The sequence below is a fragment of the Artemia franciscana genome, chromosome 8, assembly GCF_032884065.1.
Source record: "Artemia franciscana chromosome 8, ASM3288406v1, whole genome shotgun sequence".
NCBI lineage: Eukaryota > Metazoa > Arthropoda > Branchiopoda > Anostraca > Artemiidae > Artemia > Artemia franciscana.
In genome coordinates, this window is record NC_088870.1 from 10,194,861 (window position 1) to 10,218,889 (window position 24,029).

Sequence of the window (24,029 nt, forward strand, 5' to 3'; positions counted from 1 at the left end):
CTACTTACAAACATGTTATAACAGGGGACTTGTCAATAATAAAGCAAGATGATCTTCAAATTATAATGAATAAAGGGGCTAATTTCCGTCTTTCTCATCATCTGAAACCATCGAGTGTTCTTGATGGCTTGGAAAATGATTTTGATTTATTTATTGATAAGTGGTGTAAGAAAGAGAATAAAAATAAAGAGAGTTTTCAAAGTTGGAAGAATTTAATTATTAGTAGAGTAAGAAATAAAATATATTCTAACTTAAAAAATAGTAACACTAAATCATTATTTTATAATGCGAAGATTAAACAAGCAATTGCTAATCTAAAGAATGAATTTGTAATTGTGCCAGTGGATAAAGCTAATAATAATTTTGCCATAATTTGTCAGAAGCTGTATTGTGATATCTTAAAAAGGGAGTTATGCACAACTAATGTTTACGAAAAGGTAAATATAGAGGATGAGAATTTAATTGAAAAGACTGAAGAAATACTTTTTAAAAATTTTAATATTAAAATAAATGACAATGATAAAAAGTTCCCTTTCCTATATTGGACTGTAAAATTTCATAAGAATCCCCCTAAACCACGGTTTATTGCTGGAGCAACTAAATGTCCAACCCGCATTGCTGCTACTGACCTCTCTTTAATTTTAAAGGAAATTGTAAATAAACTTAAAACCTATTGTTCTGGTATTAAAAAATTTTCGAATTTTAATCCATATTGGAGTGTTAATAATTCATTGCAGGTGATAGATTCTTTAACAATGGTTTCAGCTAAAAGAATTGAGTCTTTCGATTTTGCGAGAATGTATACTAATTTATCACTTAATTTAGTGTTTGATAATTTAAAAACTGTTATAAAGAAATCTTTCCTCTTATCTAGTAAAAGGTTCTTAAAAATAGACATTTATAATAAAAAAAGCTATATGAAACAAACTGCTTTAATACTAGAGTTAACTTGAGATGTTACAGCTTGGATATGATTTTTGAGTTATTGGAATTTGTTTTATACAGTACTTATATAAGATTTGGTGGTGATTTGTACAAGCAAATTGTGGGAATTCCCATGGGGGGGAATGCCAGCCCATTTATAGCTGACTTGTTTTTAAGTCAACTAGAATATAAATATATGATGGATAAGAATAATCCAATTAATTTAAAACATGCTTTGTCAAATAATAAAAGATATTTAGATGATATTTTGGTCTTAAATTGTAAGGATTTCATTGATATTTCTAAAAATATATATCCATCAGAGCTTATTCTTGAGCCTAGTCATGGCGCTGGTCATGAAGATCATTTCTTAGATTTAAATATTAACATTTGTGATAATAATAAATTAAGTTTTAAAATGTATAATAAAACGGATGATTTTGATTTTGAAGTGATTAGTTTCCCAATCCCTGAAAGTAATATACACTCAAATATCACATATTCAGCGTTTTTCTCACAGTTACTTCGTTATGCAAGGATTTGTAGTAATTATATTGATTTTAAAAATAGATGTAAAGTCTTAAGCCAAAAATTGATATCAAGAGGTTTTTCTGCAAATAGATTAACTTGGCAATTTAAAAAATTTAGTTTTCATTATAACGAACTTTTAAATAAATATCAAAAGAATTATCTAGAAATACTTAAAGAAATTTTTAACTAATTTCGGGGGTTCGAGAAATGTTGTCACAGCGCCATTTATTTTGAATTGTGTTTCTAATTGAGCGGATTTTCTAAAAAAAAAAAATAGCCACATGGTAAAGATGAATTCTATAATTGTTTAGTTCATTCAGGTTTTTTGCAATGTGTTAATATTTGTGATTTGGTAAAATTTATAATATTTAGTTTACCTATTGTTGCTAAAGGGAGGGATATATTAACAGGATAAGCTTGTTTTTGGTTTTACTTGGTTATTTTACATTTGCTGTTTTTTTTTCATAGACATGTATTTTGGGGGTGATACCTGACGCGGGGATGCCATGGATATTCTATGGTAGCCACAACACTGTGCTGGGTAGAGAATTTAGAGTGGCGAAACCCTATATAGGCCAGTGTATTCTCCTGATGAGCCCTTGCGTTGGGTGTTGCCTCTGAATTATTTGTCTATATTATTTTTTCTATTGTTTGGTAAATGACGACTTATACTTATTGACGACATGACTGCCTGTCCATGGATTATTCTTTATGGTTGATTGTGTGTGGCTATGCTGTTTGACCTATGTGATTGTATGGATGAGTAGGGTTAAGGCCTCATTCGAGTGCTGGTCTATATTAATCACTAATTTAGGAAAACAGTCTTCCTTTTCTCCTTCTGTCTCCTCCTTTTTTTTTCTTTTTTTTTTTTTTCTTTTTTTTGTGTTTGTGCTGTAGCATTGGTGATTTCTCTTTTCATGATATATATATATATATATATATATATATATATATATATATATATATATATATATATATATATATATATATATATATATATATTAAAATATATTAGAAATATATATAAAATATATGTAAATATATATATAAAAAATGTACTTAATTTTTACATGCCAAATGAAGCAAAATTCAACAATTTTTTCAATAGCAAAGATTCCTGACAAGAACATCAATTCCTTTAATTGGTACTTAAAGGTACTTGTATTATACCGTCAAAACTCAAGAAGTAAAGTTATGTTAATCCTAATGAAAAATGCCAAAACATGATGAAAATATAATACTTCAGAAACAAATTTGGGCTATATATTTGCACACAAGGAAATGGGGGTAACTTAACATAAACTAACCTACCCCCCCCCCTAATGTGCAAATACATAGCCCAAACTGTATAATTCTATTGTATTCTGTCACCCGTCACTTGTTTTCCACTGAGTCCAAGCTAATTGTTTCTTAGAAACAGAAAATGAAAGGCAACCCTGAACGAAAGGGAATTTTTAGGGAAACAATTTTTTTGAGAATACAGAAGTTTGGTAAATCCCCGAAAATTCCAGGATAGTGGAAGCACTGGTATTTTCAGACATTATCTCCCAACTAATTTTACTAGGCCATTAAAACTGCCATTGCAAATTAGCTACCCCACTTTTTGCAAGGCAGAGTGCGACGTTTGTTTTGACAGCTTTGTTTTGAGCAAAAATTATTTTTGTATGTAAAAATGGTATTTTCAAACAAAATCTACCAATAAATTTTAATGCTGCCAAGTAGCATTGCTACTTTACAACCCCCCCCCCCCCCTTTTGAAGCTTGGTGTTTCCTTCTTTTATTTTCCCCCGTATTTTACCATTATTTCGTGTGGCTGACTAATAATAATATTCTCTCTTTACTTATTCAGTGCTATTTCTGCCTATGATAGCTTAATAGAAAATGCAGACCAATATTTTGACCTAATATGATTGTAATAAATATGTGTATTGAGATTCTTAATTCTTAAGAAATCAGTCAGAACTAAGCATAAAACCATATAGAACTGAACTGAGAATGTAACAGGAGAGATTAAAAGGAAAAAAAAAAAAACATTTAGTAAAATTCTTTAGTACTCAATTTGTCATTCAATTTAGTCTAAAACCTCATGTTGGGCTAGGTTCTCCAAGTGGAAATGGATTCATGCCTAGCATATGCAACAGAAACTCAGCATCGGTCTAGTCAAATCAGCCCATTGTACCTGTCATATGGAACTGGAAACATATATTATTGTTTATTCATTTTTAGTTTTAGGTGATAAATAGAGTTGCTGCTCGCAGATTTAAATGCTTTTTCTGGAACTTCCATTTTCTGATTGACTTTTTGTGAAACATTTTTCAACTTCAAACTAATACAAATTCCAATGGCTTATTTGGCGAGTTTTCTGCCATCAAAATTGGCGGGTTTCTCATATTGAAATTGCAAATTTGTAACCTCTGACGCTCATGCTATTCGATTATGCTTCTGAAGAATAGCATGGATTCCTTAAGCTATGCAATTTTGACTTTTTTTTATGACCAATTTTAGCCGTTATCAGTTTCATTCAGTGGCATATAATTCAAGCAGACCCACACACTGCCTTTTTGTTTTAGTGGATTTCTATTTGTAAGTTGCAACTAGCAGTTTGTTTTATATGACTATTTAAATGTCATGTTAACTGGATCTCGATTCTCATAAAAGCTTCAGAATTTGTTGTAGCTTTTTTACTTTGACTTCTTAACATAAACTTTCTCGTGTGCTGACCAATGGTCTGCGTTGCGCAGGTACCGATCTCCTGTATCGATGCATTCGGCCGGGAGCGCAATGCGTGGTTGGGGGCAAATCATCCGACGCTTCTGGTGTTTTCCCCCAGATTTCTCCAGGTACCCATTTAGAGTTGGGTCAACTCTGGCTGGGCTTACAGGGTCACACGATTGACCCTTGTTCCAAACCGAATAACCAGTGACACCAGGACTCGAACTCCTGACCTCAGGATTCTAACTCCGGAGCGCTAACCACTCGGCTAGGACGGCTCATAAATAAAATCACTTTGGGTTGAAATCAAATCTACATAAGCTCACCAAAAACTTTATAAAATTACACAAACTCTTCACCATGTCTTTGCTTAGATAAATTTTTCCGTCGTTAACGTGAGCGCCTCTTAACGTTCCGAAACTCTTGTTGATATTAAGTGGTACCAGCGAGCTTGGTGTGAGCAACTGACGCTAATTACCGAAGTTCAGCAAATTCCCTGTCGATACTAAACGTCATGTTTTTATATAGATGCATTACTATTTGAACTTAGGGTTAATTATTTTAGTTGTAGTGTGTATCCTAAATTGTTTTCTAATTACCTTTTCTTCTCAGGTTTTGGGAAGTGCAACTGCCCTAACATACTAAAAAACGACAAAGGGATACAAGTTGATGTACGTGCGATACTAAACCATGAAAGAGATTCAAGCGTTAAGAGATTTGTTAGAAGTGAACCTGGCCTAAGACCACTGCGAAACGACAATGCACAAATTATTGTCAATACGCCAAGTGCGTCTGTTGTTATTCTTTCTTCGAGCGAACAGTCGAAAATTCCTATGGGTCGACAAATTTTTCCAAAATTTATGCTTCAACATTCAAAAGTGTCACCTTCAAAAACACCAAGACTGCCGATTAAAAGAAAACTATCAATATCCAGGAGTTCCAAACCGTCAAAGAAAAGGAAAACAAGTACCTCTAAAACTAACCTTCAGGGTAACATGACTGATAAATCTGTGTCCACACCTTTGGTTTTGAAGGAAAAGGCATCCCAACCGGATGCAAGTGATAATAATGCAACCAAAAACGACGTACCTGAGCATAACTTCTCAATTTCAAATGTATTACAGCAAGAACCTTCTAAATCTCAGAATTCTGCTCCAAACGAAGTATCTGCAGAAACAAATCAAACTGATGAAGTTCCTAATGATCCTAATCATCAGCCAGTTGAAGCTGTTTCGACTAAAAGTGAAGTGACAACTTCCAATCAATCCATTTACACATATCCCTCTTGCTATTACGCGTCTTCAAAGCCTGAATCGACATATTTAGCTCAGACATATTCAAATTATTATGATACATCTTTTAATGGCTATCCTGGGTACCCATGTGACAATACCAACTTCTTAAATTATACCAATGTTTGTAATGTAAACAGCAATAACGGGACTGAATTTTCAAAAGACCGGGTGGTGGATAACAGGTCAGCAGAGGCAAGAAAAAGTGCTGAACAATTACCTATAGAGCCTCCCATCGCTATGTCAACAGTGCGGAATTCCAACGACAAAGAGCCTCATATTACCGAACTTGTAAATGCCACTCCGGCAAGTATCTCACGCAATGTTGTTGAAAATTTTAAGGCCAACCCAGATAATGCACAACAAACTGCCCGTTTGGTTGACAAATTCTCTGGCTCAGATCAACAGGACAAGAAGAGCGCTGCATCTAACAAAGAAAAAATGCAGCTGAATATTAGGGAGGTTCATGATGCAATACCCCAAGTAGTAACTCAAAAAATGGATACAAATACTGGTAGTGTCTTAGGAGCTAATAATCAAAAAACTTCCCTTTGTCAAGCCAATATGATATCACATGCAATAGGAAACTTACTAGAAAAAACAACGAATCAAAGTGCAGAGGCTCTCGGAAAGTCAAGATCTAATATCGATGATACAAAATATGTTTCAACTACTAACAAAAAAAGTGACTCAACCGCACAGGATACAAATCAGCAGTCTTTTAACGTAAAAGAACAAGAGAATGCAAATTTATGTAACTATTATGCAAGTAATCGGGTGGAAGATTCAAACGCTTTTTCCAATTCCGTAAAGCAGCAAGGGATTTCTTCAGCTCATAAAAGTGCCTCCGACTATCAAACAAGCAACAGCATTGGCCTGGATTTTCCTTATGGAGGATTTCATAATTATGCTCAGCAAGATATTTCCAACGCCAGAGTACTACACTTTGACGCAAAATGTCAGAAATCACAACGGATTCTGTCTGTGAGCCAGTTGGTCGAACAACCCAAGAATAGAGATAACAACTTGAAGACGGGTACAGACAAGCAAGACAAACATAGCTTGACTGGGAGTAGTGCTTTTTTAGGAAATATACCGCCCAAAACAGCAATACCGCAAACTAATTTGAAACCAACTCTTCCTGTGACAACTGCTACTGTCACTACTGTTTCTAGCAACTCTTATACAAGGCCAGAAAATCATTTAAAACAGGGATATTCTGATTCTGATAGAAATCGTTCTTATAAATCCTACACCAGAGGCTACTGTGCATATTCAGCTGAAGCACTTATCAATCAAGATTATACAGGATCAGAACAATTCAGAAGTCAACAAAATTATTCGCAGTGGCATAATAATCAGCAATATTTTCACAACACGGGACAAAACTATAATAAAACACAGGGATTTAATGACAATAGCAATTATCAACAATTTCAGTTCTCTGATCAAGCATTTTACCCAAGTCCACATCAAATTGGTAATTTTCATCAGGATTTGAGTAATATGCCCAGTTTTGAAGCGGCCGGGGACACAAGCACATTCTTTCAGTATGACAGTAATCGATCAAACTGTGGTGATAAAAGTAAAACCAAAGAGCAAAATACAAGATCCAGTGATCAGCATTTGAACAACTATTATGCTGACAGCAGCACTACAATGACGGTACCTTTGCCTAGTTTCTCTTCTATACTTGATGATGTTTCATTTGCAAATAGTGGGTTAAATCAAACAGAACAGAAACCTAGCAAGGTGAAGCCTAGTTCTTCAAAGCCAGAAAAATCAGTATCAAGCCAAACTGCTGTTACTTGGTCGAATAGTATGTCAACAATAACCTTTAGCGGGGATGATAGCAAGAAGAATAAGAAAGAATCCAAGCAGAATAATAGCAATAGTAAAAAGTCGACAGGCTCTTGGAATACCTTTGGCCAAGCCTATCAGTCTGCTGGAACTTCAAACTTCAATATGAGTAATATCATACCTGAGATCCGGTATTCAGTATGTCTTTTTATGTATCCATTCATATATAAAATCAGGATATATATATATATATATATATATATATATATATATATATATATATATATATATATATATATATATATATATATATATTTATATATATGTCAGCGGTAAACAATTTTAACCAACCTGCTGGTTATTGATAAATCAAGTTAAGTTGGTTTGTTTCCAGTGACTTAACAAGACTCGAATCAGCTTGGGAATCAAGTCTTAATATGAGAAATATCACACGTGAGATTTGGTATTCAGTATTTGTTTTTATATAATCATGTATATAGGCTACAATATCAGGTCTGTGTGTGTACACCCTTAATTGCAGTAAAAAATAAGCTTAGGTAGCTAAGCTAGAAACCGGTAAACCTTTGAGGAATGATTTTAGAACCATAAAATTGGACATGGATTAAAAAAAAAATAGTTCAGCTCAATAGTAACCGAAACTTTAAAAGACATATTCATCAAAAGAATTGAATTTTTGTATTGATTCCTATTGTAAAAATTTATCAAAAGTTAAGGGCCTAAGAAAATTTGCCCAATTTTCGAAAAAGGCGGGAGCACCCCGAAAAAACAAGGATCTTAATGAAAATCACACTTTCGTACTCACCAGATCAGAGAACTATTGTAGAGGTTTTAAGGTCCTATATACAAAAATGTTCAATTTTGCATTTTTTTTGCCAGTAGTAAGATCACGGATCCCTATTTATTTTTTTTTCAGGTGCGATCATATCGGACCTGTGATCACTGAAGATCCGGAGGGGGCTCATCTGACCGGAAATCAAAATTTCTTGTGTCCTTTTAAGTGACCAAAAAGGAGGGATTTTTCTCGGGATAATTTTTTTATTGGTAGGAGGAATGTTCGACGTAGAGGGGGAATTTTAAGGCCTTGTTTTCAAAAACGGTCGGAAATTAAATTTAAAAAGCATTTTTTTTTCAACTGAAAGTTATGAGTAACATTAAAAGTTTAAATGAACAAAATTGTTCCGTATACCAGAAGGGCTGCCCCTCGCTCGTCACAAACGTATTTTGATGCAATAATGAAGCTTCTTATGACAATTCAAAAGCCTTTTTGTTTCAGCGATCGTTCTTAAACAATTGGGAAAACAGAAAAAAACTTTAACGGAAAGAGCGAGATCTCACGCCGAAAAATAAGCAAAAAATTAGTAGAAATAAAGTCAAATATTCTTCAAAGCGTAAAACTACCACAAATCACTATCAATAAATAAATGAAACTCAAGACAAGCAAAATCAGCATGAGTAGGGCTAATAACCTCCATGCCTTCTCAAGACAAGAACATAATTTGCCCTTTAATTGGAAAAAAAATACGTTTTGAATGTTTTCACTTTTTTTACTTTCATAAATAAAGAAATATCAAAACTTCAAGAAATAAATATCAGTATATGTCAATTAAACTGACAATCCACGTTCATTTGTATTTTATAGTAAATGGCTAATTTATTTGGCAACACAGCCACTCAAATATCCGGCCTATAGAATTTTTCCCTAGTAATTTCTCTGATATGTCAGCCATGGGTATAGACATGTTCATCCTGAGAGTAGGGTGTCAAAGTATTGTTTTGGGGCGAGAGGGTGTTGAAAACATAAAAAAGAAAGTTTTTTGTCATTTTTTTTTTTTTTTACTTTTCCAAGAAGAGTTGCTATTTAGATCTGTAGGCAAATTATGCCTTCTTCCGTAGTTTCTTTCATTATTTGCAAAGTCCTTTTTCATAAAGTAAATTTTAAAGGATTGGTTAAAAGTTATACAAACAGATGTCAAAGCAACTTGATTTTTTTTAGCTTCCCCTGTGAAACATTTCAGACTAAGATTTCAATGAAATAATTTTAAAATCTAATCTCTTACTTTCATTGGCTATAACAACCTTTATCTGTGACTGAAATACAAATTTATGAACCGAAACTAAAAATTCATTCTTTTAGAATCCAGCAAGACCATCGCACGAAGTGGGAAACTTCCAATTTAATGCAGATTACGGAGTGAGTTTTCCGTCGGAACTGCCTTCTGGCTATGTTACTCACCAGAATATCCACATGGGACATTCAATTCCCCCAAACTTCAAACCCGTAAGCACTTTAAACTATTTTGAACTTAGAAAAACATTTTACATTTACGTAGTCTGATTGAAGTACATTTTTTTGCTTATAGACTGGATATAGACTTATTCTTATTTAATTTTATTAGTGTATTATTTTCTGTCTAAACCTTGTCACAGTATTAATCCACGGAATTTATTAAATGAGAATACTCTTAATGGATTCCTAAATTTATGCCTTGTTTATGTTTTGGATGAGTTATTCTGCAACACATTCAGGAGGTGGCATAACAACTAGATATCAGAGATAAGATAAATCCATTTCTGTTTAGTATTTGAGACCCTGTAAAGACTAGGCTTTTTTTGCTTCTGGAATTTGTTTCAGTTGAGGAGGGGGGAAGGGAATTTGAAAATAGACGAAAAAAAACTAATTATTCGGAAAATTTAAGGGAAATAGCATTAAAAAGCGGCCATATAGTTGTATCTGCACCCAAAACTCTTTTTCTTGGTTTTATTTTTCAATGGGAATCTTTAAAAACGTCAGTGAATATGTGTGATTTCTATAGAGATCTTAAAATAGTTTGTCTCTGTTCGTATAGTTTTTGAAGTGTAGTTAAATCGAAATTGTTTTGGTCTCAGGTTCCGTTTTTTTTTTCTTTTTTTTTTTTTTTTTCTTCTTTTTTTTTGGAAACAGGAGTTTTGGGTATGTTACTAAATGGAATGAATTGTTGGTAGGAAGAATTTTTGCGATCAGGATCCGGGTAAGTGGCAGGATTTCTTTTTCTCTTTTCCTTATTTATTATTATACATGCCCAAGGTGGTGATATACTCCGAACAAGCGAAAGTTGAAGGGTGGTTAAGTGCTTTGCTTTGTTTTTTTTTCTTTTTTTTTTTGGAAACAGGAGTTTTGGGTATGTTACTAAATGGAATGAATTGTTGGTAGGAAGAATTGTTGCAATCAGGATCTGGGTAAGTGGCAGGATTTCTTTTTCTCTTTTCCTTATTTATTATTATACATGCCCAAGGTGGTGATATACTCCGAACAAGCGAAAGTTGAAGGGTGGTTAAGTGCTTCGCTTTGTTTTTTTTTTGTTTTTTTTTTAGCTAAAATAAGTTCAACGCTAGAATATCTGCTGCTGTAAATATTGGTAGTTGTACCTGTAAACACGACCCTTAAAAATCACCTGATGAACTAATCTCTCTTAAGGAAACCACGTGAACGTCTTGCTTAGGTGCTAATTTTCCTGGCTAAATACTTGTAAGGAGGAAAGGAGGCTCAGTTTTAAGTCTATGATATTTGAAGGTCAAGAAGTGTGGGGGACGGGGAGGCGATGCTCTTTTTTACATGCTAATTGTGGAGTCAAAAAAACTCACAGTTTTAAATTTGGCCTACTTAATCAAGAGTGTCTAAGTTCTAAATTTTTCCTTCTAAGAATCTCCTTCAGGAACATTTTCTCGTGTTAAATAGTTATATTTTAATAACATTTAAAAACAAATATTTTAAAAACAATTTAATAGTTATATTGTAAAGTCAAAAAGCCTTTTTAAGTACCATTGGGTATCTCCAGGTTCCTAGACATAGATACTATCCTTTTCTTGCTAGGGTAAAAAACAGAGATATTATCATAATTGCCGTAACAGTTGAACACTAGTAAAGGCCAAACTATCGCCTATAGTAATCATAGTAATTCTCTTTTCTGAACTTGATAAATTTCAGCGATTGAAATTTTCCCAGAGTGTTATTTCCAAGAAGTGGTAAATAGAATAAAAAAATGAAAAATATACTGACAAAATTTGTACTGGCAAGAATACCATAATCACTTAATAGCACAAGATTCTTCGATAATATAGCTTCCAAAAAAAGATCCGTGTACTAGATAGCAAAAAGGGGAACCCTCGAAGGCCTCGACCGAGTCGGTTGATTTTTGAATTTATGAATAGTTGTGGGCGTCAAGTCATGACTAATTGTAGAAAAAGCCAAGACAGATATTCCAATTGAGTGAGAAGCATACCTGGCCTTAATACTCCCCTTATTGTGATTCTATAAATATAATGTTAGTTCACAAGATAGCAAAAGGTAAACAAGGGATGCATGCCTATGGTCGTTCCAGTGTTATTTTCAAGAAGTAGTAAATAGATGGAAAAAAAAAAAAAAAAAAAAAAAAAAAAAAAAAAATAAGGGAAGACATACTGAAAAAATTTGCACTGGCAAGAATACCATGATTACTTAATAGCACAAGATTCTTGGGCAATACGGCCTCCAAAAAAAGACCCGTATGTACTAGATAGCAAAAAGGCAAACCCCTTTATATGTTTATTTATGACCCACATACAATTAAAAATAGTGGTGTAAAAAAGGAAAAGAAATCTAATTCACTATACAAATAATAAAACGGCATAAAGCAACCAGATTAGGGCCAAAGCTAAGGGTGACCTACAAACAGAGTAGTGCGAGGGCCAAGCCTTAAACACGCTCCAGAAGTAAGTTCCTGTCACTGATGGTAAAGAGCAAAGGCGGACCTAGAGCAAAATTTTGGAGGGGGGAATGTGACAAGGGCGCTAATAATTGACCAAATCAACAAGTATAATTAAAAAAGGGTAAAAAAAAAGTAAAAACCAAATGAGGGTGCCAGAAAAATCTGGGGGGGCTGGATCCGCCCCTGGTGCCACTACACGTAATTTCAGTATCACCAAACCCAGGCTTTAATTTTCTGTTCCAGTAGAACGTGGCAAATAAAGAAGAAATTTGCAATACCGGAAATAATGAATGCAACTTTCTCGAAGCAAAAGGTAATGATCGGACACGAAAAGTATAGCATGATCATAAAAAGCCTAGCAAAATTTCGTGAGACGTGCAAAAACACAAGATTAATTTCGTCCTAAATCACATAAATAGAAGCAATGCGATAAACATGATTTATTCAAGGTTCAATCGGGTTTAATTAAAAAAAAAGGAAATAACTAAACTTAAAGTACACTGCTCTGTGAAAAAAATTCACATTGAGACCCATAAACATAAAAGATTCTTCACTAACACGCAGTACGGCTCCCACTTCACTCTTCGACACAACCACACGCCTGCTCATTATATAATTTTTTTAAATCTTAACCATAGGGTTCCTCCCTCCCTCCCCGGACGTACAACCACCTCACCTGAATATACTAAAAAATCTAAACTTCATCTAATTTAATTTATCTTTCACTTATTGACCTTTAACTAAATATTTATTTAAATTATTTTTGAAAGACCCGAGGGAATTCAGTCGAGTTATTTGGAAGTACTTGGTATTCAATTCAGCTTACAGTTGCTAAAAGGCGCCGTAGTTCTGTGTTGTTTTTGTTGAACTTCGAAGCTAGTAATTTTATCAAAATATGTACACTTGTTACTCTGCAATTTTATTTAATAACAAACTTTATTTTTAGATGGATTTCAACTTTCCCTCTGTTGTTCCTTCTGCAGCATCATTTACTGTACCTCATGCTTCTGTCAACTTCAAGCAGTCAAAGCAGTAATCTTGTTAATATACTTATTATGCATTTATAATAATCTATTAAAAATGCAAAAGATTTTTATTTTTCAAATAAAATTGTTACAACAATGACTAGGCAGGACAGTCCAATTATATTCATAGGCTTGTCGTTCTTTAATTTCTGTTGAACATGGATATCCAATTGCATTGAGGTTTTGAAACATCTTCAGCATCATAGTTGGTGATTGCTTATGAGTAATTACGTCACTATTTGAACACCCTCGTGATCTCCACTCCGTGTTGAACCGAATATCATGCACTTTATTGATGTCTAAAGGTGCAAGCCATGCTCCCACAGACACATCTTCACTTTTGTATTTTTTTAAAAGGTCTGAATTTTTAACAATATATTCTACTAAATCCTTGGAAAGTAGGTAACCACCACCTTGAGCATATGGTAAGTACCTATCACACAAGTTCCAGTCCTTTTCCTTCCAGGCGCCTTTTCTTTGGACATGAGCATTACCTTTGAAATATCCGAGGTACAATTTTTTACTGGGCTGCTTTGCTAAGAGATTGATAAGTTTATCAATGAAAACGTATGAGTCATCATCGCATTTCAGAAGGTATTCGAAAGATGTATTTTCTAAAATTGATGAAAAAGCCCCTAAAGTTTTGCTTGTTAATAATTCATATGTGTCTTCAATATTACCCAGAACTAACAAGTCATTATGTTTTCGTTTTTCATCGTCAATGCCAGGCCCTGCTGATACAACAAAGTATAGAGAAATATTTTCATTCAAATTTCGACCCCAGGTTTCTCTTATAGTCTGTCTGTGGTGAAAATTTTCAGCCCTGCTTATTACCAAAATTGCCAAGAATATCTGTTTCTCATTATTTCTACCTTCCATTTCAATAGTGTTTGGCATTAAAGTCAAGCAGATAAATGTACTGGTAGCAAAAACGAAACAAATGCTTATCATCCAAATCCTCCATTTATACAGCATTTACAATTCCGATTGCCTAAAATTAAATAGTGTTAACAAATAGTGACTGGAATGCTTCAAAAAGGTTACTGTAGACTGCTATTTTTCTAAGCAAAAACGCTGTAAACATTTTTTTTAACTTTCTAGCTTATTTTAAATTTCTAGCTTATTTGTTTCCCTTATTAGAGAAACCTTTTCTCAGTTGTACCTGATCAGGGGGGGGGCGATTAATTAAACTTTTTAGTATAAATTAGTTGTGCACAAAACGTTTCCTCTGAAGAAAAAGCAAAAGCATTTTACATCACAATCAAACACTGAATGGTAAAAACTAACTTATAATACAAATATAACTTAAACAGGTTAAGCACGGATCCCTTCAAGCCATGGCTAGTTGCAAATATATTTGCAACTAGTCAGTATAATTTCAAATTTGCTCCCCCAGCGTGAATTAGCATGAGAGAACCTCAACAGGTTGACTCTAGTTCGGCATTGTGGAGTGACATGCATGAGAGGAAAATTTTTAAGTATAGTTGAAAATTTTCAAGTATCAGCAAATTTTCTCAGGTTCGTAACTTTTGATGGATAGAACTAAACTTGATTAAACTTATATATTTAAAATCAGAATTAAAACGCAATTTTTTGATGTAGCTATTGATATCAAAATTCCGTTTTTTAGAGTTTTGGTTACTATTGAGCCGGGTTGCTCCTTACAGTTCATTACCACAAACTGTTTGAAAATACAAAATTCCACATTTTTCTAGATGGGATCTTGAATATACACTATATCTGATTATGCGATTTTGGTTGAAATTCTATGACTTTTAGGGGATGTTTCCCCCTATTTTCTAAAATAAGGCAAATTTTCTCAGGCTCGTAACTTTTAATTGAGTTTGACTAAACTTGATGAAAGCAGTCCTACAAATAGATTATGGACAGAGACTATCAGTAAATAGATAACAGGCAAAAAGGAGCCCCCTGAATATGGAACCATATTGGTAATACTTCAATATAACACAGAAACCGATAGCAAAATAAGAAATACACAACTGAAGTCTTCATTCAACAATCTTACCAAATATAATAATCACCACCATTGTATTTGCATCCCAGTCCCTCCATTCTTTGGGCATTTCAAAGGCTCAGATTCTTTGGGCATTTCTGTTGAACATTCAATAAACCTGTTTGATCCATGTTATAAATTCAGTAAGCTGGGAAACAATATTTTGAGTATAGCTGTTCATAGAATATGGGAAATGCATCATGGCTGAAGCCAAGATTGCAATGAAGGCTTGTGCTTTCTGGTCTGAGCAGGGACATTCTAGCATGTCTCTTTATGAGCCTCGTATACCAGTCTTCTGCTGCTTTATTGTGATCCCATAATTTGTTTGCCTTGGTAATTTACCAGGCTAATTTCTTTGTCAGTTTTTTTTTTAAGTCCATAGTTCATTCACACTGATAGCAGAAGATAAGACTAAAAAAAAACTTCCATTTCATAAATAAATACCTTATGTACAATCATAGCCAGGTGAGAGGCAAACACCATTTTTTCCTCATCTGATGATGCAAAAGTGTTGACTTCTTAGCATTATATAGTGTAGCTGCAGATCTGAGTGGCATACCATCTTTCAAGTGAACCATTCCAGCAGCCTTCATGTTTTCTTCATACCAGGCATAGAGAAATGGATCAACCTTCCACTTCTATGCCATTCTGCTAGAACTGAAAATCTTAGGAAAAGCCAAAGTAATGAGGCAACTATAGATATCACTTGAATTATAGTCTGATGTATATCACCTAATTTCATCTCTCAGCTGGACCTTTGGCTGGAGTTACCAAATTTATATATGAGAGTACCCTGGGACACAATGGACAAAAAAATGTCCCAGGGTACCCAGGAACATGTGTCCCAGAGTAGCCAAGCAGGAAACTTTTCACAAAGGTTCAATATTGTATTACTAGATGGCAACACAAATCAATCACAGAACACTGTTCTGGAGACAAAAGAACACTGCTTCTGAAAAAACACACTCATTATCATGCCACAAACTATTCAGAAGTTATGTTATGAAAACCAGATCTGTTTTCTTGCCCAAAGAACAAATAAAAATTTCTTACCAAAATCTCTGATAAAAATATTTTCTGTTATTTTCAGGAAAACACATGTATACTCCCTGATAGATGGCATGATTGTTGTAATTAGGGCAGACTTTTTGTATGAGATTTTCTTCACAAAGGCACCATGTCCCTTGTCCTGTGGTGGCGCAGTGGGTTTGACCTTAGTTTGGTAATAAGGGACCCAGAGATCAAATCATGCTGCAGCAATGCACTGCAGGGCCAACACCGGGACCTTAGTAGTCAAGAAGCGTCGTTAACCTGATACAATACAATACACCATGTCCCTGCTCCCCTAGTTTCATCATAAATGATAACCTTTACTACAAAGAGAGAACATCCACTGTTAATGGCTCTAGACTCTATAAGGATAAAATCATAATAAAATAAAAGTAGTATAATTAGATTTGTTATTACAACATTACACTGGTTTTCAAGAAAGGTAACCATTCAAAGCCTGCAAATTATAGGCCTATTAGCCTGACCTCAGTTGTTGTCAAAATACTTGAGTGCACAGTCAATGATTCAATCCTTAAGCATTTGGCCACCAACAAGGTCATGTCACCCAAGCAGCATGGCTTCCAGTCAGGGAAATCAATTGAAGCAAACCTTTTGGAATCATACAAGGAAATCACAGATCTAATTGACCACAGACATCCAGTTGACCTGCTGCTGCTAGACTTTGATAAGGTTCCTCACAGTCAACTGCACTCCAAAATACCTGCTTTCAGCATCAATCAGGCTGTTATAGACTGGATAATGAAATTTCTTACAAATTGCAAGCAGAAAGTTCACATATTTGCTACAGATGGTCAACCAATTTAAACTGACAAGGCCAAAGTAATGAGCAGAGTACCACAGGGTACTGTACTGGGTCCAACTCTCTCTCTGATTTACATCAATGACATATTTATCCATATAAACAATGGCATACACCTGTTCACTGATGATGCCAAACTCTTTGGTATCAATACCCCCAAAGCATCCAGCATGAAGTAGATAAGCTACAAGATTGGACCCAAGACTGGCTTCTCCAATTTGACATAGGCAAATGCTTTGTATTACACTTTGGACTTAATAACCCAATGGCTACCTACACAATCTGTAACCATACCATACCACAAAAGTAAGAGAGCAGAGAAGGAGAAAGGGATCTTGGTGTCATCATTGATGATAATTTTAATTTCATAGCCATGTTCAGCATGTTTTTCCTATGCAAGCTCTAGTCTTGGATTACTAAAATAGAGTATTAATAGCAGACAGGGATCTATAATCATAAAATTATATAAAGCTCTTATCAGACCCCATCTTGATTTTGGCATGTGTCTTGCTGGTCCTTATTGACAAGATGTGAAGCTCATCAAAAATGGGCAGAGACGAGCAACAAAATGCATAAGAGATCTTGCACCAACCTCATATGAGGACCACTTCAGGTACCTCAAACTACCCACTTTAGTTTACAGATACTTACGTAGCAATATGATGCTTACTTGCCAGCTGCAAAATTAAAAGTCAGCAATCTCAGTTGCAGCCAGCATAGCACAAGATGACACTCCAAGAAGCTACCAAATTCAAGCTCCCAATCAAGAACTTACCAATCATTCTTGCCGAGAAGAGTCATAAACCACTTGGTTGAGCTGAAAGATTCAACTGTCAGTGCTCTATCCATCTAGTCCTTCATAAACCAACTTGACAAAGAGTGACATAAGAAGCAGTGGAGATTTGACTGGCAGATATCAACCCAAGAGTACAACAGGTACAGAATACCTTCAAGCTCTCAAATGGATTAAGGTGATTATTTATATACCTCTTCTTGTTCTTACCGCAGGGCTAGGTATTTTCTGCCTCACCTAGCAGACATTGATGTTTTAGATTAGGATTTGTTTAACTATAAGCCCCTTAAACCTACATTTCAGATATGGCCTTAAATAATGTATTTCTCTATTGCTTTGCCTCTTAGAATATATCATATCTTCTTTGTCAACTGGTTTGTTATATTCTTGACTTTGTGAAAGACATTCAGCCTGAGTGATTTCAATAAAACTGTTGGATAAAAATAGTATTTAAGAACATGAATAAAAAAGGAAAGAAAATGATAATCTAACCAGCAGAGACATCCTGCATACTATAAAGTAAGATTTGGTATCTGTTTGTTGCTAATAAAATAAAAGCAGCACTATTAGATTCCTTATTTCATATTTTGCAAATATTATGTTCACTTTCCTGAAAATATACTTTACACTAACCTCCCAATGATCCCAGATATAATCCTAGAAATATGTAAAAAAAACTGAAAAAAAAAACATTAAAACAATGAAATCATTATTTTATAATATTTAGGATATTTTTATTAATCAGATTATCATGTTGCCTTCCATTGTTATATGCTTTTTTATCATTTCAAATTAAATTTTTATCAAGCTTGCAATCAATCATAGTCAAAACTGGATATCAATGGTTCAGGATACAGAAACATATTTTAAGAAAGGAGTATGATGTAGACTAGCACATGATTCAATTAATGGAGAAATGAGTGAAGGTTAAGAATACTGGCTCTCCAGAAGAATACATACTACTACTACTACTAATAACTCACTGCAGCACCAAGCCGCCTGAGGCCAACACAGCTACGCATCCTCCTCCAACCCAATCTATTCAAGGCCTCCCTCTTTACACCCTCCCAGGAAGTTCCCATTCCTCTTAAATCTTTATTTATGACATCCTCCCAGCCCAGACAAGGACAACCTGCTTTCTATGTAGCCCCAGATGGTTGGCCAAAAAGGATAATCTTTGGCAATCTGTCATCCTTCATCTGCAGAACATGGCCTAGCCATCTCAACCTTTCTTTCATTATAGTCCTAGAAAGCAGGATTGAACCACATTTTTTGCACAGCCTACTGTTTGAAATACAGTAAGTTTGCCAGGTACCCAGAACAATCTGTTGGCAATTTCTCTGGAAAACATCTAGTAAATTTTCAATCTCCTTTTTGGAGTGCCCATGCTTCAGAGCCATATTTGACCACTGTCATCACTGTAGCTTCCTATATTCTAATCTTAGTATGCAGACTTATCTTTCTATTCTTCCAAACTTTTTTTTAACTGTGAAAAAAAAAAACACCCACAGCCTTAGCTATTCTGCTTTTAACATCTTCACTGCTCCCACCATCTTTACTAATAATACTACCAAGGTAAGTGAAGCTTCCAACCTGGTCAATCTTTTTGTTACCTGATGTCACCTTTTCAACTTCACTTATTCCTAGCCTTAGTGACTTAGTCTTCTTAAAATTAATTTTCAAGCCTATTTTAGCACCCTGAACTTACAAAACCTCTAAAAATTCATTCATTTTGCTCACACTTTCATCTAATATGCTTATATCATCAGCATAATCTAAGTCCAGGAGTGTTTTTTTCTCACCATTTGATTCTGTGGTCTCCAATTGTCCATCAAAATGATCCATATAAAGGGGGATAGAACACAACCCTGCTTAACTCCTGATTTAATACAAAACCAGTTGCTAACCTCATTTCCTACCTTAACTGCAGCAGTATTATTCTTGTACATAGCACAAATCACTTTAATGTATTTTTCTGGTATACCATATAACAATAAGACCTTTGTTAACGCTCTTCTATCAACAGAATCAAAAGCTTGCTCATAATCGATAAAACTGAGGACCAAAGGTGTTTGACAACAAAGGGACTTCTCAATTATTAACCTAAGAGTGAAAACTTGGTCAACACATCCTCTACCTTTTCTAAAACCACATTGTTCTTCCCTTGAGACTTTGTCTACAGCATCTCTCAGTCTAAAAAGTATCATTTTACTCAGTAATTTGCTACCTATAGAGTCCAGAGTAATGCCTCAATAATTAAAACACTCACTCTTGTCAACTTTCTAATACAGTGGTTTAATTAAGGTTTTCCTAAAATCATTGGGTACTTTCTCTTTTTCAAAAATCATGTTCATAATCTTCAGTAGCTTTTTCCTAACCTCAGAGCCACAATATTTAAGAAACTCATTAATCACACTATCAGCACCTGGAGCCTTATTATTTTTTCATCCTTTTAGTACTGTTGCTAATTTTTCCTCACTAAACAAATCTTCCTTCACATCCAAGGTATCAGAAACTTTTTTGTTTTCATCAATATCTTTTCCTGTAACTGTATCTTGGTTTAGCACATTCTCAAAATGTTCCACCCACTTTTCTTTAACTTTTTCCTTATCACTAATTGTGGCCCCAGAAGAATATATGCTAGAACAAAAAGATAATACATTTTTAGATTGCTAAATTTATGGTATTGTTTGTGTTTGTGATAATTCATCCCTATTCCCCCCTCCCCATAATGGCCTCATATATTCCTAAGGCAGTCTTCATAAAAAAAATATGAGATTCTTGCTCTATAATATGTAGCATATTTAAATTATTCAGACGATCATGTTCCTTTCTATCATTATTCATATTTTTAGCCCTCTTAAAATAGGCAAGTATTTTTCTCTTTTTCCAATTGTTAGCACAACTGCTCAGGCTAAAGTAGATATCTCCAAATCCATCCTCAGTAACTGATTTTACAACAGATCAATCAATGCAAAGAACAACATACAAATGCATAAATAAGGCTGCATATGTGTCCATCAGGGGGGGAGGGGGATAGTGTATCATCAGGGTAGCAACTATTATGTTGAAAAGGGCATAAAAATGAATCTAATGGTATGATTTTTATTTTAAGTTTGCTTTAGCCAATAGGTAGCCTAGGGCACTGGCATAATTTTGTCATTTTTTGGGCAAAGTTGGAGCCAATTTTTACAAATCAAGTGAAAATAACAATGAAAACTCAAAAATGACCCATATAATGCAAAAAAAAAAGGTAAAAATCTGCTATAGAAAACTGACCTGTCCACTCTTGATACTTGAATTAAGCAGGCTTATCTTAGTTTTGACAGGATTTTTTGTTCTGTCACACCTCATTCTAGAGAGCTATGATTCTTGACCATAAGAAACATATTATTAGGGCTATCAGTAGGACCATTGGAGGGAGAAGGTGGGGTGTATTATCAGGAATGTGACCATGACATTTTGAGGGATCAAAGTCTAAAATACAGGATCTAATGATATAATTTATATTTTATGGACCTGTTTCCTCTAGAAATGATTAATTACTTCACTGATAACATAGGCTATTTTCATTGTTTTAGAATTTCCTTTCATTTTTTATATATCTTAGGCCTATATTGGGACAATCGAAGGGGAATTTAGGGTTTAATTTCAGTTAAATGAACATGATATTTTAAAAACGTATACATGGAATCTAATGATAACCTACTTGGTTATTTTTATTTAGCTGAGATGTTCCATTCTGCAGAACTTCTAAATACAGAACATGGCCCAAAGAAATATTTAATGAAATTCAATTTAATTGTTGTTGAAACTCACGACTTGAATTCTCCCAATCTCAGTTCCAGTGGGTATACCAACACGGACTAGTATACACTCTTCTCTATACTTTGCAACCACACTCTTTCAAGTTTTAAATTTTTCCACCGACAGTTAAGAAAAAGCAGATACTTGAGAGTAATTGTCCGAACCAAATCCCATTTCGACAAATTCCACTTGCTTCTAGCTTCTGATTGGAAATAAGAAGATAAATTTTGGTCATAAAATCCACTGGTCTTCAAACGAGTGATATTTATCTATTTGTATTATATATTTTATAGCCTAAAACACAACCAATGAGAGTGGGAAACTGACAAACAAGAATTTTTTTATCTAAAGAAAAGCTAAAACTATGCAGCAAATACCAAACAAGATTCTAATAATGATTATCAAACCTACAGCGGCTTTAAATTGGCTCTTCTGATAACAGATTAGAAAGTAAATTTGTAATCTAGATTCCAAAAGTACCAACTGGTACTAAAAATCTACTGACATCTTACATCAAAGTGAAACTTAAATTTCCTTATTTTGCACGTCAGGGACTCTAGGCTCACACGTTTAGAAATTTTACCACTCGACAGTTTTCAATTAAAAAATCCAGTTTTATAGGTCTATTTTATAAAGTTTCTTGTTAAGCCTCTTTTTGACTGACATTATTTACCCTGCCAGCAATATTTTTTGTAGGCAGATCGTTCTTGAACACACGGCTATGATTGAAAAGTCAATATAACTGGAAAGCTTGTGAATATTTCAATATTTATTATTGATGATCCAGTCAGACCTGGTCCTGTTACTGACAGTCTGAATGACATCAATTAAGATAAAGCTTTACACTGATGAGCTTGACTTAGGAATCTAGTTGGTTCAGTGGAAACAGCGTTAACATATATTTTTCACAATAGTGTACTTAAGACCAATACTTTTTTTGATTGTGTTAAACTTGCACCAGAAACTACTGAGATGAAGTTGCAAAAAAATAAGACCCATCCCAAGAAATATTTGATTCTATAATCATTTTGCAACTACCTCTTAATGCTGAAAGGCCAATTTTCAATGTACTCACTTTTTCCACAACCCACCATCAAAACAGTGGCTGTCATATTATACAATTTTCGACTCATATTAAATTTAATCTCCTATTATGCAGCTACTTAAAATTCTTTCGAAGTTCCTGTAAGTACCAGTAATAATACTACCACCAATAGCTCACTGCAGCACCAAGCCACCTGAGGCCTACACAGCTGTGTAAGTTCTTACTCCACTTCAATCTATTCAAAGCTTCGCTTTCTACTCCTTCCACGAAGTTCCAGTTTCATTCAAATTCTTTCAATCACATTGTCTCGCTGCATTTGAAGAATACAAGCTTGGCCTCAAGTGGATGGCCTAAAAGCGCGATCTTTGGCAATCTATTTTTTTCATCCGCAAAACGTAGCCTGGTCTTCTTAGCCTTTCTTTCATTACAGACCGAGGAAGTGAGATCGAACCACAATTTTTGCACAGCCTATTGCTTGATATTGTCAGTCAAAAGAGTACCTGAAACTATTGCATAAAACACTCCTGGGAAACATTTAACAAATCTTTGTGGGTTTCTAAAGCACCCATTTCCTAGAACTACAATTGACCGCTATCGTTACCATGAATACAAATATAGTATTTTGATCTGCAAACTTGTCTTCCTGTTCTTCCAAACTTTTTTCAATTGCGAGAAACACGCTTTGTCTTGGGTATTTTACTTTTTACATCTTCACTGCATCCATTAAGTTTACTTATTTAGAGCATTCAGTTAACTGGAGCTATCCAACACATTGATTTTCTCGTTGCTTATTCTTTACTTATTATTGGTTTTATTAGCTTAGTCTCCTTAAATAGTCAATTCTTAGTAATATTCGAACAATTATTTGGACCCTGGACACGAAACCCTCCAAAATCATTTGATTTCGCTAATTTTTTTTCTACGACACTCAAAACATCTGTATAATTTAAATCTAGAAGGGCTTTGAATTCTTATTTGATAGTATTCCCCCAAAGCCTTTACCATGTTCCTCACAACAAAGACCACCAAATAATCCATTTTAGTAGCAATATAAAATGTCCCTGCTTAACTCCTGTTTCCATACTGAACTAGCAACTAACCTAACTTCCCACCTTAACTGCAGCAATATAATTCTCATATATACCAGTAATCAATTTGAATTACTTATCTTACATACATGTACTAGACTTCGACGAAGAGACGAATCAAATTTTTGCGCAAAATCTATGAAAATAAAGACTAGAAGGAGTGGGGTGTGTGATGACTCAGTAATTTCTGAGTTTTAATCTAAGAGGTGAAACTTGATTGACACCTAAAGCTACAGTTTTTCTTCGTTAATATCTTTTAATCTATAAAGCATAATGTTTAGTTTAGTTGTTGTTCGTTATCGCCTGAATATAAGGATTTATTTTGTCTTTCATAAGTTTGCTCTTTTGATCCCTTTTCACAGAGAGCGAAATTGGAGAAATAT

The 24,029-nt window shown here is 34.3% G+C and overlaps 2 protein-coding genes across 5 annotated transcripts in view; one reads left to right on the forward strand and one right to left on the reverse strand.

Annotated features, from left to right (window-relative positions):
• LOC136029959 (GATA zinc finger domain-containing protein 14-like) overlaps positions 1-13,126 on the forward strand; it is a 25,577-nt gene extending 12,451 nt beyond the window's left edge. The window contains exons 3-5 of the mRNA XM_065708513.1: positions 4,780-7,457; positions 9,415-9,558; positions 12,951-13,126. Coding sequence (XP_065564585.1) covers positions 4,780-7,457; positions 9,415-9,558; positions 12,951-13,040 — 2,912 coding nt within the window. The 3' untranslated portion in view covers positions 13,041-13,126. The remainder of the gene's footprint in view (positions 1-4,779; positions 7,458-9,414; positions 9,559-12,950) is intronic.
• On the reverse strand, positions 13,079-22,325 carry LOC136029960 (beta-1,3-galactosyltransferase 6-like). Of its 4 annotated transcripts, none has more exons than XM_065708517.1 (2): positions 22,307-22,325; positions 13,079-14,020 (listed from the first exon to the last, which is right to left on the reverse strand). In XM_065708517.1, exon 2 carries the CDS (start codon positions 14,002-14,004, stop codon positions 13,105-13,107), a length of 900 nt encoding a protein of 299 aa, XP_065564589.1. In that variant the 5' UTR covers positions 14,005-14,020; positions 22,307-22,325; the 3' UTR covers positions 13,079-13,104. The 4 variants fall into 4 exon arrangements, with proteins under 4 accessions (XP_065564589.1, XP_065564586.1, XP_065564587.1 ...); XM_065708514.1 differs by lacking the exon at positions 22,307-22,325 and adding an exon at positions 21,526-21,661; XM_065708515.1 differs by lacking the exon at positions 22,307-22,325 and adding an exon at positions 21,416-21,641.
• Positions 22,326-24,029: the final 1,704 nt, after the last annotated feature.

Bases quoted from the DNA above. Each gene is read 5' to 3' on its own strand.
- LOC136029960 (XM_065708517.1), bottom strand. From the start codon at position 14,004: ATGCTGTATAAATGGAGGATTTGGATGATAAGCATTTGTTTCGTTTTT.